The 15,288-nt window shown below is 49.0% G+C and overlaps 1 protein-coding gene and 1 long non-coding RNA gene across 2 annotated transcripts in view; one reads left to right on the forward strand and one right to left on the reverse strand.

Annotated features, from left to right (window-relative positions):
* Window positions 1-2,122: 2,122 nt before the first annotated feature.
* Window positions 2,123-15,288, reverse strand: part of LOC136588361 (uncharacterized) — a 45,165-nt gene continuing 31,999 nt past the window's right edge. The window contains exons 2-3 of the long non-coding RNA XR_010787569.1: window positions 5,523-5,654; window positions 2,123-2,403 (exon numbers count right to left, since the gene is read on the reverse strand). This is a non-coding gene — a long non-coding RNA (uncharacterized lncRNA). The remainder of the gene's footprint in view (window positions 2,404-5,522; window positions 5,655-15,288) is intronic.
* LOC136616992 (uncharacterized) lies at window positions 7,530-13,181 on the forward strand. The gene is made up of 5 exons (XM_066594225.1): window positions 7,530-8,055; window positions 8,857-9,054; window positions 11,398-11,442; window positions 12,425-12,582; window positions 13,131-13,181. The coding sequence occupies exons 1-5, from the start codon at window positions 7,530-7,532 to the stop codon at window positions 13,179-13,181; spliced, it is 978 nt and encodes a 325-aa protein (XP_066450322.1).

The raw sequence follows: 15,288 nt of genomic DNA on the forward strand, positions 1-15,288 counted from the left end.
AAGGCCATACTGACTAGGGCATGGAGTGTGGGCTGAAGCCAACCTGTACTTTATCTCACGTTAGCTGAGCTATCCGGGGCACTGCATTGGGACAAACAAGAGGAGCGACACAGCGCTAATGAGACGTTCACAGCTACGCTAGCATTGGAGTCCGCTCCAGGCCCGCAATTGCTGAGGGTTTGTGCAGAGGCCTATATCCTGGGTGCAGTGAAAGTCCGTTCTGCCTACGATTGCTGAAGCTGTGGCCGAGGCCTATGTCGTCGGCGCGGTGCAAGTCTGCCATGTTTGGCCGCTCTGATTTATTTTTTGTTCATATCTTGTTGCCTAGGACTCACCTATGCAGTTGGTGCACACTTAGTTCCCATTGCGGTGTTTGACCTATCTGGCAGAAAGACACTGACTGACTTGGGTAGAGGCCAGAGTGCAGATAGCTTTCCCCTTGCAGTGTCGATTGTGGGCACATGGATTCCCCATTGCTATGCCCATGTTTGCAGCTCCTGAGGGAGGTGGCACAGGATTGGAATGAAGATGGAACGTCAATCTATTAGCAATTCTCAACAGCATTGTGGGCTATGCCCCCCCCCCCTTTCAGAGAGGGTCACTGCCTGGCCCTGCCAACCCTCTGCAGTGTGTGCCTCCGGTTCCTCCTCATGGCAGACGCACTTATAAATAGACATGAGGGTGGTGTGGCTATGCAGCCAGCATGTGGCATGAGGACAGCTGAAGGCTGCGCAGGGACACTTTTGTGTGTGCTGTGGACACAGGGTCATGCGGGGGGGGGGGGGGGTGTTGGGCAGCATGTAACCCAGGAGGAGAGGCAGCGATGTGAACCACAGATAGTGATTGTGCTTGGTTGGAGGTAGTGTGGTGCTTAGCTAAGGTGTGCCTTGCTAATGAGGGTTTCTCAGAAGTAAAAATTGTTAGGGGGGGCTCACTCTTGCCGCTATTGTGGCTTAATAGTTGGACCTGGGAACCTGAAATGCAGCCCTGCATGTTCCCCCTCGCCTGCCCTATCCGTATCTGTGTTGTTTCCATCATTTTCGTTGGTTTTGAAGATTTTCACAAATGAAAACCTTAGCGAGCATCGGCGATGTACAAAATGCTCGAGTCGCCCATTGACTTCAATGGGGTTCGTTACTCGAAACGAACCCTCGAGCATCGCGGGAAGTTCGACTCGAGCAACGAGCACCAGAGCATTTTGGTGCTCACTCATCTCTAGAAGCCATCCTGAGGCCTCATGTCCACAGGGAAAATCAGATCCGCTGCAGATTTGTAACGCGGATTTGGTCCGGCCGCTGCACTGTAATTGTCTTTTATTTTTCATGCGGAAGATCAATTGAGCTATGTGCTCTATGAGCTCCCGCACGCGTGATCCACACTAAAATGGAGGATGTCCATTTTTTTTCATGCTCCAGAAATTTTTTAATTACCATCCGCGGGTATTTATTCACCTGCGGGTGGTCAATGCATTCTTATGGGGCACGGATCCGCGTGCGGGAAAAACGCTGCGGATTTTAATTCTTATTTTCCTCGTGGACATGAGGCCTTAGTTTTCATTCACATGGGCGCATGTGTATTTCAGTTTGTAAGTAGCAGAATGCTCACAGACCAAAAATCATCAATGTTGCGCCTATTTTGGCCATTCTGCTGAGATTTTTTTGCAGATGTAATCATTACTTATTTATGGGAGCAAAGAAATGTGAGTTGGACCAATTGCTTTGATGCGCAAGTATGCAGTGAATACACATTTCATGCATATTCACTGCGTATTTGTTCAGTCACATTCACTTTTAAGGCTTATTTCTGTGAGTAATATGCATCAAAATAAGACGTGCTGCATATTTTTTTTTTACATGACCGTAAATCATGTGAAACATACTCAGATGTGAAAAAAACCTACTAAAATCAATGGGTTATTTCGTATATGTGTGTAATATGGAATATATTTATGCCTGTGTGAATAAGCCCTTACTCCTGTTCTATACTCTTGGCTGCTACATTGTAACAAACTGCTGCTGTGTGAGACAGACAAGGTGACGGCTTCTCAGCCTCTGAATGGCAATGTTTTCAATTACTGACAGCAAGCAGAGATCTTGAAAACAGCGAGGAAAGACAAAACATATTAGGAAGTTGTACAAGCTTTATTTCCATAAGACTGACAACCTCTTGTAGATCCGTGAAGATACTGGCAGATACTTTCTCAGCTCTTAGATTCACTTATTTGCTGTTTGGCTTCTTGCAGACATTTGTTTTTGAGGTCTTGAAGTATTTTTCGATTTTTAGCTTGTAGAATTTTCCAAATAGCCTCTTGAGTTCCGTTGTGACGGTATTATTTGGAGAGCTGTCAATTTCACATATGAGTCCCTCCTGACACGGGCAATAATAGTGTAACCCAGGAGTAGACTGAAAAAGAGATGATAGGGTTAGTAAAGACACTTATGACTTCTATCAGGAAAAGAGAGGGAGAACCCCGAACCATCCAACCTCTGTTACGGATTTGTCACGGATCAACTTCTCCGAGTGCTGTTGCCATTATGACCGCTTGTCATGGCAGAGCCTCAATCGATCACTCTAGCGGGTTTGCAAAAGTAGAGATGAGTGCAGTAGCTGAATATTGTAAAAATATCAAAACTTTATTCCTCCATTGTGCATAAAATAGTGATATTTCGACAAGAACTGGTCTTTATCAAGCTTAAACTGATAAAGACCATCACTAGTCAAAATGCCGCTCTGTTATGATCATTGGAGGAATAAAATTTTGATATTTTTACAATATTCTGCTGCCGCACTCATCTCTACCTTTGACATCCTGCGTTGAGTCTATGGTCCACACCCTTTCTGAAGTGCAAGCATTCTTCGTCTAAAGAAACACCCCTCACCAAGTTTGGTTTTCTACACAATAGTGTTGCTGTCTACCTTTTCTCTACTACTCTAGTAGGGTTGCAAGCGCAGAGTCATTAGAACACAGGTGGATTTGTACCAAGCTTTCCCAGGCTCCTGCATGCAAATCACCCACTGGTCAGTCCATTGTCTCCAGCACTCTACAATATACTACCACTGCCACGACTAGCTTGTATGCAACTGGTGAGCTGGAACCCGAGCTATGAACTATGAACAGGTATTGTTCATTTTAAAATGGACAAGGCTTCACTAATAAATTGCCGGATTCTTCTAAAAAAGACTAGCAGTGCTAAATATCTATATCTTTCCAAAAGGTATACAGAAAAGGATGCTATAATGGAGATAAGGTTTACAGGCATACACAACAGGCAGTAATTTAAAATAAAACAAGGGGGAAATAAAGAGAGGTACCAGATTTTCAGATTTCTGCAGAGTTATTGAAGCAAACGGGAAAACCTTACGCCGTAGCATATCTCCGAAGTCTGACAATAGGGGTTCATCGAGCGCCAAATCATAATAGATTCCCCAGAACATACCTTTTCCCTCCCCCCTCTGAGGCCATTTACAGAAGGGTGGGTAAATGTGGATGACCTCTGAAAAACCACAATTCCCAATTTTGCCCATATTCCTCCAATCGGGAACATATGCCTAGCATATTTCTGGTCATGATGCTACTATTCAGCGACATCAAGCATGACGCGTAAATTATAACCAAATAAGCGGATACGCCATTTGGGGGTCTTCTCGGGCCCCTACTGCAACATGTGTAGATGTAAGCTGTCCCGCACAATTCCAAAAATTTAATTTATATCGGGCTCTGAGCTTCACACGATTAATAAACCTCATTCAGATATTTTCCCTTAAAACAAACATTTTAGAGCTAGGATGTCTCTGAAAACCATCCAATGTGTCACACCTCACCGACATGGGGGTTAATTAACATCCTCTGTCACTGCCTTAACTTTATTGTCATCCAAACATAACACTTTATAAAGCCACATGGTCATCAAAAGCCTGGCAGTTGTGAGGGAGGGGGGAGACCAAGGAGGGTGGGGGATGTTAGTTCAGCTTCACTAGTGTCCTGAAGAGCAGCTGATTGATATTGGATCAATCCTTACACCACAACACCTAAGCACATTGCCATTAGGGACGGCTTCACATGACCATATGCTCAAATACGCTTGCATCAGCACAATGTATTAGCGCATGAACGAGGTTTATTTGCACACGTCTGCACATAGTATTGTACTTTTTGAGTACGCAACGCCAGTTTACAAACGCGTGACACACCCTTTTTGTGGATTCAAGGGTATTTAGCCTAATGAGCTCTAGATGTCTCCTTTTCCCCGTAGAATTGCACACATATAAGTGTATATTTACGTACCTCACATAGACTACTATTGGGTCTATGGAGCACAAATACAAAGGATAATAGCGCAGGTCCTGTTTTGTTTGCGTGTGCATAAAATACGTTCATGAGAACGAACCCATTGAAATGAATGCGTTTTATTCTTTGTGTTTTGTGTATATATTGTGTGCACAAAAACGTGCAAATACAGTCATGTGAAGAAGTCCCAATATGGATAGAAAATACGTCCGTTTGAATGGACCCCATATGGTTGAGGTTTTGGGAGTTTTAATTTCGGGCAGAACTTAAACAATAAAATCATCCGTGTGAATAAACCATTCCAGCAGCTTTTCAATACAGTTTTTGGCTGCACAGCTTGTAGAGATGAACCCAAGGTTTTAGGGTGCATTAAGAAATGTAATTTGCAGAAAAGCTCCTGTTACATCACTGCTGCGCGTACAAGCACCCAATGTGTGTTTATGCATACACTGCCAGGAGGAATAAAGGAGGAACAGCTCCATGTCGAGTTCCAAGATACTCCTGTTTTTAATTCTGTGGGCAATACAAGTATTTAGTAGAGCAGACATGAGAGGAGAGGCGACAGCTCCTTGTAGGATTCACATATGTGCGAGGCCATATTCACACCGCTGATATTACTGTGCAGGTCTCAGATGGACAGAATGTCCATGGAAAATTAGCCCATTTATTTCAATGGGTTCATTCACATGAGGGAATTTTCAATTTGACCAATAGTCCAATTGAAAAATTGCTGCATGTCCTATTAAGGTGTGGATCTCGCACAATAGTGGGACCTATAACTTGTGGTGTCCCCCACAGGACAAGGATGGAGGGTCCATGTGCTGTGCGATGCGTGTTAGTTATCTCGCTTGGACGACGAGGGTATCTAGAATGATCACAACCAAGAGCATCGTTCCATTCGGTTTGATGTCAGAGGAGGTACTGTTGCACCCACGAGTGCCGCGGACGACCAGGGGGCCTCCGCCATTCGGCAGGGGGTCGTCTCTCGATTTTCCCAGCAATTGCTGCTGTTAGAGCACTGTGGGCCAGAACAGCTTCTGACAAGCGTGCAACATAACCAAAAGGTGTGAGACGTCTCCTTGTTATTGTTTTTGTGATTGACTCAAGCCCCGTGCCTGTATCTCGCTGCTTCTGATGAAGTCAAACCAACAGAATCTCAAGCGCAATTCGCTCTTAGCTGTGTGAATACGGCGTTATGGGTAAACCAGTACAGCAGCCACTTACAGATACTCACCGCAAGGTTACAGAAGTCATTTTCTTTTGGTTTTCGCCTACATGTACCTTTATACTTATTTTTTGAACCAGCAAAGGTTCGGCAACATCCGCTGTTACATCCTGTATTTACAGAACATAAATCTCCGATTTTCTAAATGTAAAAGAGAGACATAAATGTGATGTGATTATAATTCTCTTTGTTTGTCTCGTTGTTCTCATTCCTGAGATCGGCCACAATTAGTACTTCACACACAAGTCGGACGGCTGTTTCCCCATCTGCGCTGTCCGTGTATTTCACGGCACACCAACCCATATTTTTCCCAATTAGGCTATTCACATGAGCGCTATTTCACGGGGACCATGTCCGATTCTGGACTGTATCTTGGATGAGTAGGATATGTAATGTCTACTTCCCCACTGCTCAGACAGTACATGGACATCAGAGTCGAGCCCTAGATTCTTATGCACAACTTGCAAATGTCCGTCTGAATGCAGCCATAGGGCTCATTCACATGAGCGTCATTTTGGTTTTCTCTGGGTTCCTCCAGACAAGCGATTTTTTTGACGCACCTTTAAAAAATTGTGCGTCGACAGATACAAATATTGGTATTAAAATAACACACGCCTATTCTATCACATCAAAAGATAGGACATGTCGTTTCTTTTGGCAGACCAATGCAGGAGACTCCATAGACTCCTGTAGGAGTCTATGAGAGCCATACAGCAAAGGGAGGGGGAGGGAGTATAGCAATGACTAGTGCTGCTGAGCAATGACAAATGCCTCTTGTTGAGGCATTTAATTATCATTTAAAGTTGTTCTGCTGGCCAAGGGATTTCGGTGCTACGCATTGGTTCTATAGAGTTTCTATTGGAAAACCATAAGGCCTTGTTCACATGAGCATGTGTTTTGCGCATTCATAATGCATGCTCTTTTTTAAAGGAACCAATGGGTTTCTACAGAGTTCAAATTCTACAGAATTTGAAGTACAAAACAGCACACACCTAAAAAAGGTAGGACATGGTGCAAGCCGTTGGTTCTCATACCGCAGGAGTTTCCATTGACTCTTATGGGAGCAGGAGTTAATGGAAACTTCTGCACTGCCAATAGGGTCACAGCTGCTTACAGCAGGGCATTTAAAAGGTACTTCTTACCAGAAACACCTTTTAAATGTCTTGCTGTTAACTCCTTAGTCACCGTAGGGATGAGGAGACTTCCTGAGGGTTCTGGTAATCTCCGTGGTGAGTCCCCTTATCACTGAACACTGTGACAGCACTGACACAGTGTTCAGTGATGATGAGACTCCCCACAGGGATGAAACCATCTTCTGCCACACATGTTACAGCTGTGGCAGAGACCCGCAATGCTATCCCATTGGTTTCAATGGGGCTGACTCTGCTGCCGCCCAATTGGAAGCGATGGGCTGAAGGCAACCCCTACAGCAATTATATTTTTTGCCACAAAGAGAAGACATTTAGTTCTGCAGTTGATATGCTGCCTGATATTATTTATTTTGCTGTCCAGAGGGTTCCTAAGAAAGGTGGACTTGGTCATGAACAGACAAAAAGAACAGTTAAAAAAAGGTTGGTTGCCAAGGGAGTTTTCCATATTGTTCTCTCTACTAGGCTGGGATGCTATATTAAAGTGGCTGTGGACAAGAATTTCCCTATGCTTCTGGACCCCCCTGTCGGGATCCTCTCTACAGGAACCCCAACGGTCCTTCTTAGGGCTACTCCTCACCGTGTGCAATATAGGTGTGGCTGACTGGGAGCAGTAGTACCCCCTTCTTTTTTTAGCACATCTAGCCCTGTGCAGAGCCTTGCAGTTATACCGTTCTCAGTCTGCAGTGCATGAGACCGAGGTCTCACTGCGAAACACTACTCTAATATTTCCTGGGCCACTGCAAACTATTTCAGTTACATCATTCCAGGTTTGCAGTGCATTAGGCAGAGGTCTCACCGCTGAACAGTATAAGAAACAGCAGAGTGCCTAACGAAGCTGTGGGGGACTGGGAGGCGGGGTTTTAGAATGGAGAGGAAGGAAGCGACCAGGGAGGGGGTTTGGAGTGATAGGAAAGAGAAGGGGAGGAAGAGGAGGAGTCAGTTTGCAGAAGGAGAAGAAGAAGGAAGACGTCTGCAAGCAAGAGGTCTGCAAGCAAGATTGAACATGGAGCAGTTGGTGCAGCAGATTCGAGAAGCGGTGGCCAGCCAGGGTCCCCAGTGGCTCATGAAGATGGCCGAAGAGTTCGGAACGGCGGCGGCGGCGGTACCGGAGGTGAGAGCAGAGGAAGAGCCACCAGCGGAGAGCAGCGGCGCAGAACCACGTGGGAGACCGCACAGAAGAAGACAACCACCAACAAGATTGAGCCCCAGCCCAGCAGCAAAGAAGGGGGGCAGAAGCAGTCCGAGAGCAGCGGGAGCGTGCGGGAGTGGAGCGGCGCGGTCGCAGCGCCCGGCGGACGCAGCCAGGCGGGGGGATCGCAGGAGTGGAGTCGCAATGGGACCGGAGGCCGGAGGTACACTCACCAGGAGCGGAGGAGCGGTGCAGAGGTCGGGTAAGTCCGGCGCGGGCAAGGGGAGGCCCGCGGCTGTGCAGGTGTGCAGGGAGATGGAGACCGGGACACATGTCTCCCTCAACAGGCGGAGGGATCCGCGAGCCGGAAGTAGTCCCGGCAGGAGGCCTGCACTACTGAAAGAGGCCACAGGGGGCTACGGGAGCGAGCCCCTTTTCAGCCCGGATGAAGTTAGTGGTGGTGAGGGAGAGCAAAGTGGAGATAGCGCAGGGGGAAGGGGGGGGGGTCGCACTACAAAGAGAGTCTTTAGGAGTGTAGGGGGAAGGGAGTGTAGGGACAGTGAAGATTGTGTAGACAGCGGAGCATCTGTAAGGAGTGCGCATGGGGCGTTGGCAACAGCCCCTTTGCCCGAGGGTGGGAGGGTGGGGGAGGGGCGAGGGGTTTTTGTACAGCGGCAGGCGCTAGCAGCAGTAAGGACACCCGGAAGAGGGCAGGGCGAGCGGTACGAGCGGCGCACAGGCGGGCGCTCACCGGGCAGCTCGGCAGCAGAGTGAGCAAGTTGGCGCGGTATGGAGGAACATGCAGCAGGGCGAGGTAAGTATTATGAGACGGGGGAGCGAAGGCGCTAAAAGGGGGCGCAGCGGGTTAGGCCAAGTAGGAGAGCGCGTGTAGCTACTAGCTCTTCGGCATCTCCAGAGGATCGTGGTTGGAAAGGAAGGACCCCCGTATTGGACGCGCAGAGAAGGGCAGAAGCGGCGGTTGCATACGATAGGCGCAGTGGCCGCGAGCGGGGCGCTCGGGTTTCACGTGATACTTCATCTCTCTCGCTGGCTTCTTCCACAGATAATAGGTACGCTGCCCGCAACATCAGGCATAATTTGGCATCTTCGGCCGGTAGGGCCTCCAGTGCACAAAGCCAGAGGAGCCGTGGTGTCACCCATGAATTGGGATCGGAACGACACGCAGGCCAGAGGCGGGATCGTACATCAACGCCACCCGGCCCGAGCTTCCTCATGGCGGGACCAGGGAGGAACAAGGCGGGTGAGTCACACTATAAGAATGTCTGGGATGTCTCTTTAACATCAAGTGATAAGAGTAACGAAGAGTTTATGGGTGCGCTTAAAGCGCTGGTACATCGTTTTGATGTGGAAAAAGGTTTGGCTCACGCACCCGAGAGCTCGCAAGGGGCGAGTCGTAGGGGCGAAGAGTCAGGAAGTGATGGTTTGAAGTTCGCAGACACTCTATTCTGCGGGGTAGCCCCTCTGGGGGTGGGTTTGACAGAAGAGTTGACGGAAAAGATTAAGAATGGTTTATATGTTGACATATGGTCACTACTGTCGGTGGAGCATATTGCCGTCGACAAGGAGCGGTTCTCGGAGCGCGGGACCGATAAAAAAGCAAAAGTGGCTAAGACGTTTGGTAATTGGCTACAGGCGTTTTTGATTCTGGCGCACGTAGCGTGTCAAAATAGTCCTCAAAAAGGTCCCGAATTATTGGTGTATATAAACACCATTCACAGTGCATATAAACTACACGGAGGGTCGGCGTGGTGGCGGTACGACGAGGATTTTCGTCGTCGTATTTCAGGTATGAAGAACATAAGCTGGGCCACGAAGGCAACGGATGTATGGATCCAGCTTATTCTATCGCAAAAGCCGGTGAAGCCGTTTTTTCAGGGGACCGCCACAGGGGCCAGTGGACAGCAGGCACCTGTGGCCCCAAAACCCTCCGGGTCGTGTTGGGCCTTTAACGAAGGTCATTGCCGATTCTACGCCTCGTGCAAATTTCGTCACGAGTGCTCAGTATGCGGAGGAGCGCACTCCGCAGTACGATGCTTTAGACGACAGAGAGCAACAGCTACACCAGGGGTGCCCGGCGCAGGAGCGAACCCCGGTGAACGTCAGGTACCTGGAGCAGTGGCTCGTCAGGTACCGCAGGACGCAGGAGTCAAAACTAATTAGAGCAGGTTTTACGGAGGGCTTCCGGATACCGCATAACCCGTCTTGTTCCCTTAGGCTCAGCGGCAATCTAAAATCGGCCCGCGAAAATAAAGAATTAGTGATGGAGAAGTTACTGAAGGAGGTGGAATTGGGTCGGATGGCGGGCCCATTTCGGGAACCCCCATTCGGGAACTTGCGGGTTTCGCCTTTGGGTCTGGTCCCGAAGAAGGAACCAGGCAAGTTCCGGCTTATCCATCATTTATCGTTTCCGGCAGGAGATTCAGTCAACGATGGGATTACGAAAGAGCAAGCGGCAGTGTCGTACGCGTCTTTCGATCGGGCTGTGTATCTAGTTCGACGGGCCGGAGCTGGCGCAATGTTAGCCAAGGCTGACATTGAATCAACGTTCCGTTTGCTGCCGGTACACCCCGATTGTTTCCATCTTTTGGGGTGTAGAATAGAAGGTTACTATTTTGTCGACATGTGTTTACCGATGTGATGCTCGATTTCGTGCTATTATTTTGAGGTTTTCAGCTCGTTCTTAGAGTGGATGCTTAGATTCGAGACGGGCATCCCTTCGGTCTTACATTATCTTGACGATTTTTTATTCGTGGGGCCCCCCGAAGCAGGCGTATGTGGTTTTTTGTTGGCATCTTTTCAGAAGCTGATGAGAAGAGCAGGCGTCCCCCTGTCGGCGGAAAAAACGGTCGGGCCAGTGACATCTTTGGAGTTTTTAGGTATCGAGATCGATACGAGGGAAATGGTTTTTCGTTTACCGGAAGAAAAAATCGCGCGGTTGCGTCAAATGGTGGAGACGGTTAGTACGGCGCGGAAAGTCACACTGCATCAAATGCAGGTGCTTCTGGGTCTGCTAAATTTTGCGTGTCGGGTCATCCCCATGGGTCGCGCGTTTTCAAGGCGATTGTCTTTGGCAACGAAAGGGGCAAGGGAGCCTCATCATTTTGTCAGGGTGACAAAGAAAATGAAGGCGGATCTGCACATTTTGAAGGTTTTCCTCGAAACTTTCAATGGGCAGGTCATTTGCCAACGGGAGGAAGTGGACAACGAAGAGTTAGGGTTAGTATCTGACGCATCCGGAGCCTGCGGTTTTGGTGTGATCTTTGGTAACAGGTGGTGTAACTCTGGGTGGCCGGAGGCCTGGGTTGAAAGAGGATGGACAAGAGATATAGCACTGCTGGAAATTTTTCCCATCATGGTCGCCATTGAACTATGGGGCCCGGTTTTGGCCAACAGAAGTATATGTTTTTGGTCGGATAACCAGACGGTGGTGAGAGCGGTGAATAAACAGTCTTCGGCTTCCAAACTGGTATTGGCGGCGTTACGCCATTTGGTTTTGTGTTGCTTACAGCATAACATAAAGTTCAAAGCGAACCATGTCCCAGGACACTTGAATAACAAAGCTGACGCTCTTTCTCGATTCCAGATGTCGAAATTCAGGGAGCTTCACCCGACGGCGGACGTCGAGGGGGTATGTTGCCCTGCTTTCTTATGGCAAATAATAGAAAGGAGCTCCTGAATCTGGTTCGTAAGTCGGTAACCGAGGCCACTTGGAGACGGTATAACGCAATTTGGAAACAGTGGTTTGAGGTCGCCGGGGAGGTTTTTCCGAACTCTGAACAGGCTAGAGCGGTAACGTTGGATATATTGGCGAACCTGCGTGGGCTTGGAGCGTCGGCGGATGCGGCGAAAAAACACGTATCGGCGATAGCGTTTTTGTTACGCCTACACGGGAGTCGCGACGTGACAAAAGATTTCGTTTTTACACAGATACTGAAAGGATGGAGAAAAGAGAAGTTTTCTCGGGATGGGAGACGCCCGATCACTTTCGAGCTGCTTTGCGTGATGATGAAAACCATGGGGTCAGTATGCGTGAACGTGGAAGAAGCGACGCTTTTTAGAGCGGCTTTTTCCTTGGCCTTTTTTGCGGCTTTACGGCTGGGGGAACTGGTCTCGGCGAGTAGAAATAAGCCGGGAGGTCTTCAATTTTCGGATGTTTTGGTCGGGAGCGACGATGTTAAAATTCGTATAAGAAAATCGAAAACGGACGTGTACGGAGCGGGGGAATGGTTGCGAATAGGAGCGCTGGGGACAGAGTGGTGCCCAGTAAGGTTAGTAAGGGACTTTATGGTACACCACAGCGGGGACGGTCCGCTGTTGGTGCACGCGGCGGGTGCTCCATTAACAAGGTACCAGTTCACGGCGGTAATGAGGTCATGCCTAAAAAGTCTGGGTTTTGTGCCGAACGATTTTGGTTCTCATTCATTTAGAATTGGGGCGGCCACGTCGGCTTTTGTATGCGGTTTACGGAGTGAGGAAGTAAAAAGGGTCGGTAGGTGGAAGTCGGAGGCATACCGGTCCTATGTAAGGCCGGATTTGAGGGTATTGTAAAAAATGGTTATGAGGTTGATGTTGGGGACATTTCTTCCCTGTGTTCTTGATTTATTCTACAGGTTCAAACTGGACAGTGTGGGTATTGGGCCACTCATACATATATTGGGCCGAGAAGAGGGCCAGAGCAAGGCCGATGGGTGCCCATCTGGGACAAATGGACGTATGCGTGCAATGGCACGGCATACGAGGGTTAAAATGGACCGGGCTGCTCCACGAGGTACTGCAAGTCAGCAGGCGGTCTCCGGACAGAGTTGTTTTGGTAATCCACGCGGGTGGAAACGATTTGGGGAAGATGAAAGTGGGAGAATTGTTGACGTTAATGAAAGAAGATTTATGTCGTTTTAAAAATTTTTTTAATAAAGTTATTTTAGTTTGGTCAGATATTGTGGCCAGAAGGTTCTGGAGAGAAGCGCGGGATATGGAAGCGATAGAAAGAGCAAGGAGAAATGTTAATTTTAAAATGTCGAGGTTTGTTCAGTCTATAGGGGGGGTAGCTATTAGACACTGGGAGTTAGAGAAGAGAGAGATAGGTATGTTCAGAGGTGACGGTGTACACCTTAGCGATATTGGCACCGACACATTTCTGTCAGGATTGCAGGACGGGGTAGAGGAGGCGTTGTGGCTGGCATGTGGGGGGCGGAGTGCAGTATAGGGTTATACTGCATCCTTCATGGCGGTAAATTTCTTTCCATGCCAGCAATGGATGGAAGGGCTGTACAGGCCCATTATGGGGCTTTCTTATGCCTGGTTCTTTCGCGTTTAAAGTTAAAAAAGTTACGAAGCAGTTTAAGCGGCATGGAAGAGGGAAAGTTATAAAGTTGTTTGGTTGAAAGAGAAAATCAATAAAGCTGTGGCCTACCCACGTAAAACGCCAGCAAGTTGTTGTGTTGATTTATTTTATAAGATAGTGGGGAGCTAAGGTGGGAAAAGGGGAGTCCTCCCAGTCCTGTAATATTACCGGGGCCACTGCAAAGTATTTCAGCTCTGCCGCTGCGCAGAGCGTCTCACGATACCCTTTCCTTGGTGGGGTTGAGATAGCCGCAGTTACCATCACTATCTACTGGCTTTAGGCCTCATGTCCACGGGGAAAATCAGGCCCGCTACGGATTCTACATGGAGAATCTGCAGCGGGTCCCTCCTGCCCCGCGGACATGAGCGCTGAAAATAGGAATTTAAAAGAATTTACTCATCCGGAGCGGGCGGGGAAAGTCTTCTCTTCCTCACGGCCGGATCTTCTTTTTCGGCCGGCGGATGAACTCGTCACGCCGGCGGCACGTTGCCGGCACGTCGCCGGCGTGACGCGCGCATGCGCCGGGCACATCCGCCGAGCCGAAGCAAGAAAGATCCGGCCGTGAGGAAGAGAAGACCTTCCCCGCCCGCTCCGGATGAGTAAATTCTTTTAAATTCCTATTTTAGGTCTCCTGTGGATCCGGACGGCTTCCATAGGCTTCAATAGAAGCCCGCAGGAGCCGTCCCCGCGGGAGACCCGCACGAAAATGGAGCATGGTCCAGATTTTTTCATGCTCCATTTTTTTAAAAATCACTTTTATTGACCATCCGCGGGTATTTATCTACCCCGCGGGTGGTCAATGCATCCCTATGGGGTGCGGATCCGCGGGCAGGAGAAGAGTTAAAATCTGCTGCGGATTTTAATTCTTCTTTTGCCCGTGGACATGAGCCCTTAGGCCTCATGTCCACGGGGAAAATCAGGCCTGCTCCGGATTCTCCATGGAGAATCTGCAGCGGGTCCCTCCTGCCCCGCGGACATGAGCGCTGAAAATCAGAATAAATGAGAATAAACTCACCTCCCATCCGCTCCGTTTCTTCTCTTCGCGGCGGCGCCATCTTCTCTGCGTCGCGGCCGGATCTTCTTTCTTCGGCTCGGCGGATGCGCATGATGACGTCGGTGACGTGCCCCGAGCATGCGCCGTCTCGAAGAAAAATGATCCGTCCGCGACGGAGAGAAGATGGCGCCGCTGCGAAGAGAAGAAACGGAGCGTGTGAGTAAATTCCTATTTTAGGTCTCCTGTGGATCCGGACGGCTTCCATAGGCTTCAATAGAAGCCCGCGGGAGCCGTCCCCGCGGGAGACCCGCACGAAAATGGAGCATGGTCCAGATTTTTTCATGCTCCATTTTTTTTTAAATCCCTTTTATTGACCATCCGCGGGTATTTATCTACCCCGCGGGTGGTCAATGCATCCCTATGGGGTGCGGATCCGCGGGCAGGAGAAGAGTTAAAATCCGCTGCGGATTTTAATTCTTATTTTGCCCGTGGACATGAGCCCTAAGAGTCTTTTCCCACTCCATACAGACTCTCTTATCTACAAGTCTCTGAGCAGTAAATTACCCCTAGGTATCAGTGCAAGACAGCGGGTTCATTTTTTCAAGTCCCAGCATAGAGCCTCCGCTATCTACAAGTCTCTGTGTGCGGTGAATTAAGCCACAGTTGTCAGCGCTGTAAAGTGGGGTTATTTATTTGCTCGATTCTTAATCCGCCATGATGAGGAGTAGGAGTAAGGGTCGATGACATGGATGCGGGCGTCCAAGTGAGGGTGTGGGCACAGGCCGAGTTCCTGGTCCAGGTGAATCACAGCCGGTTGCTGAGGGATTAGGAGAGAGAAATTTCTGGGCTCCCCAGCTTCATATCACAATTTGCGGGTCCGTGTGGTAGACCTTCATTACAAACAGAGCAGTGCGAGCAGGTCCTGTCGTGGATGGCAGAAAACGCGTCCAGCAATGTATCGACCACCCAGTCTTCTACGCAGTCCACTACTCCCGGCCTAGGGACTGCAACTCTGAATCCTCTGGCTGCTGCTCCTCCTTCCTCCCAGCCTCCTCACTCCATGGAATTACATATTCTGAGCAGGCAGACTCCCAGGAACTGTTCTCGGGTCCCTGCCCCGAGTGGGAAAATACGGTTCC

Source organism: Eleutherodactylus coqui, chromosome 1 (genome assembly GCF_035609145.1).
Source record: "Eleutherodactylus coqui strain aEleCoq1 chromosome 1, aEleCoq1.hap1, whole genome shotgun sequence".
NCBI classification, from domain to species: Eukaryota; Metazoa; Chordata; class Amphibia; order Anura; family Eleutherodactylidae; genus Eleutherodactylus; species Eleutherodactylus coqui.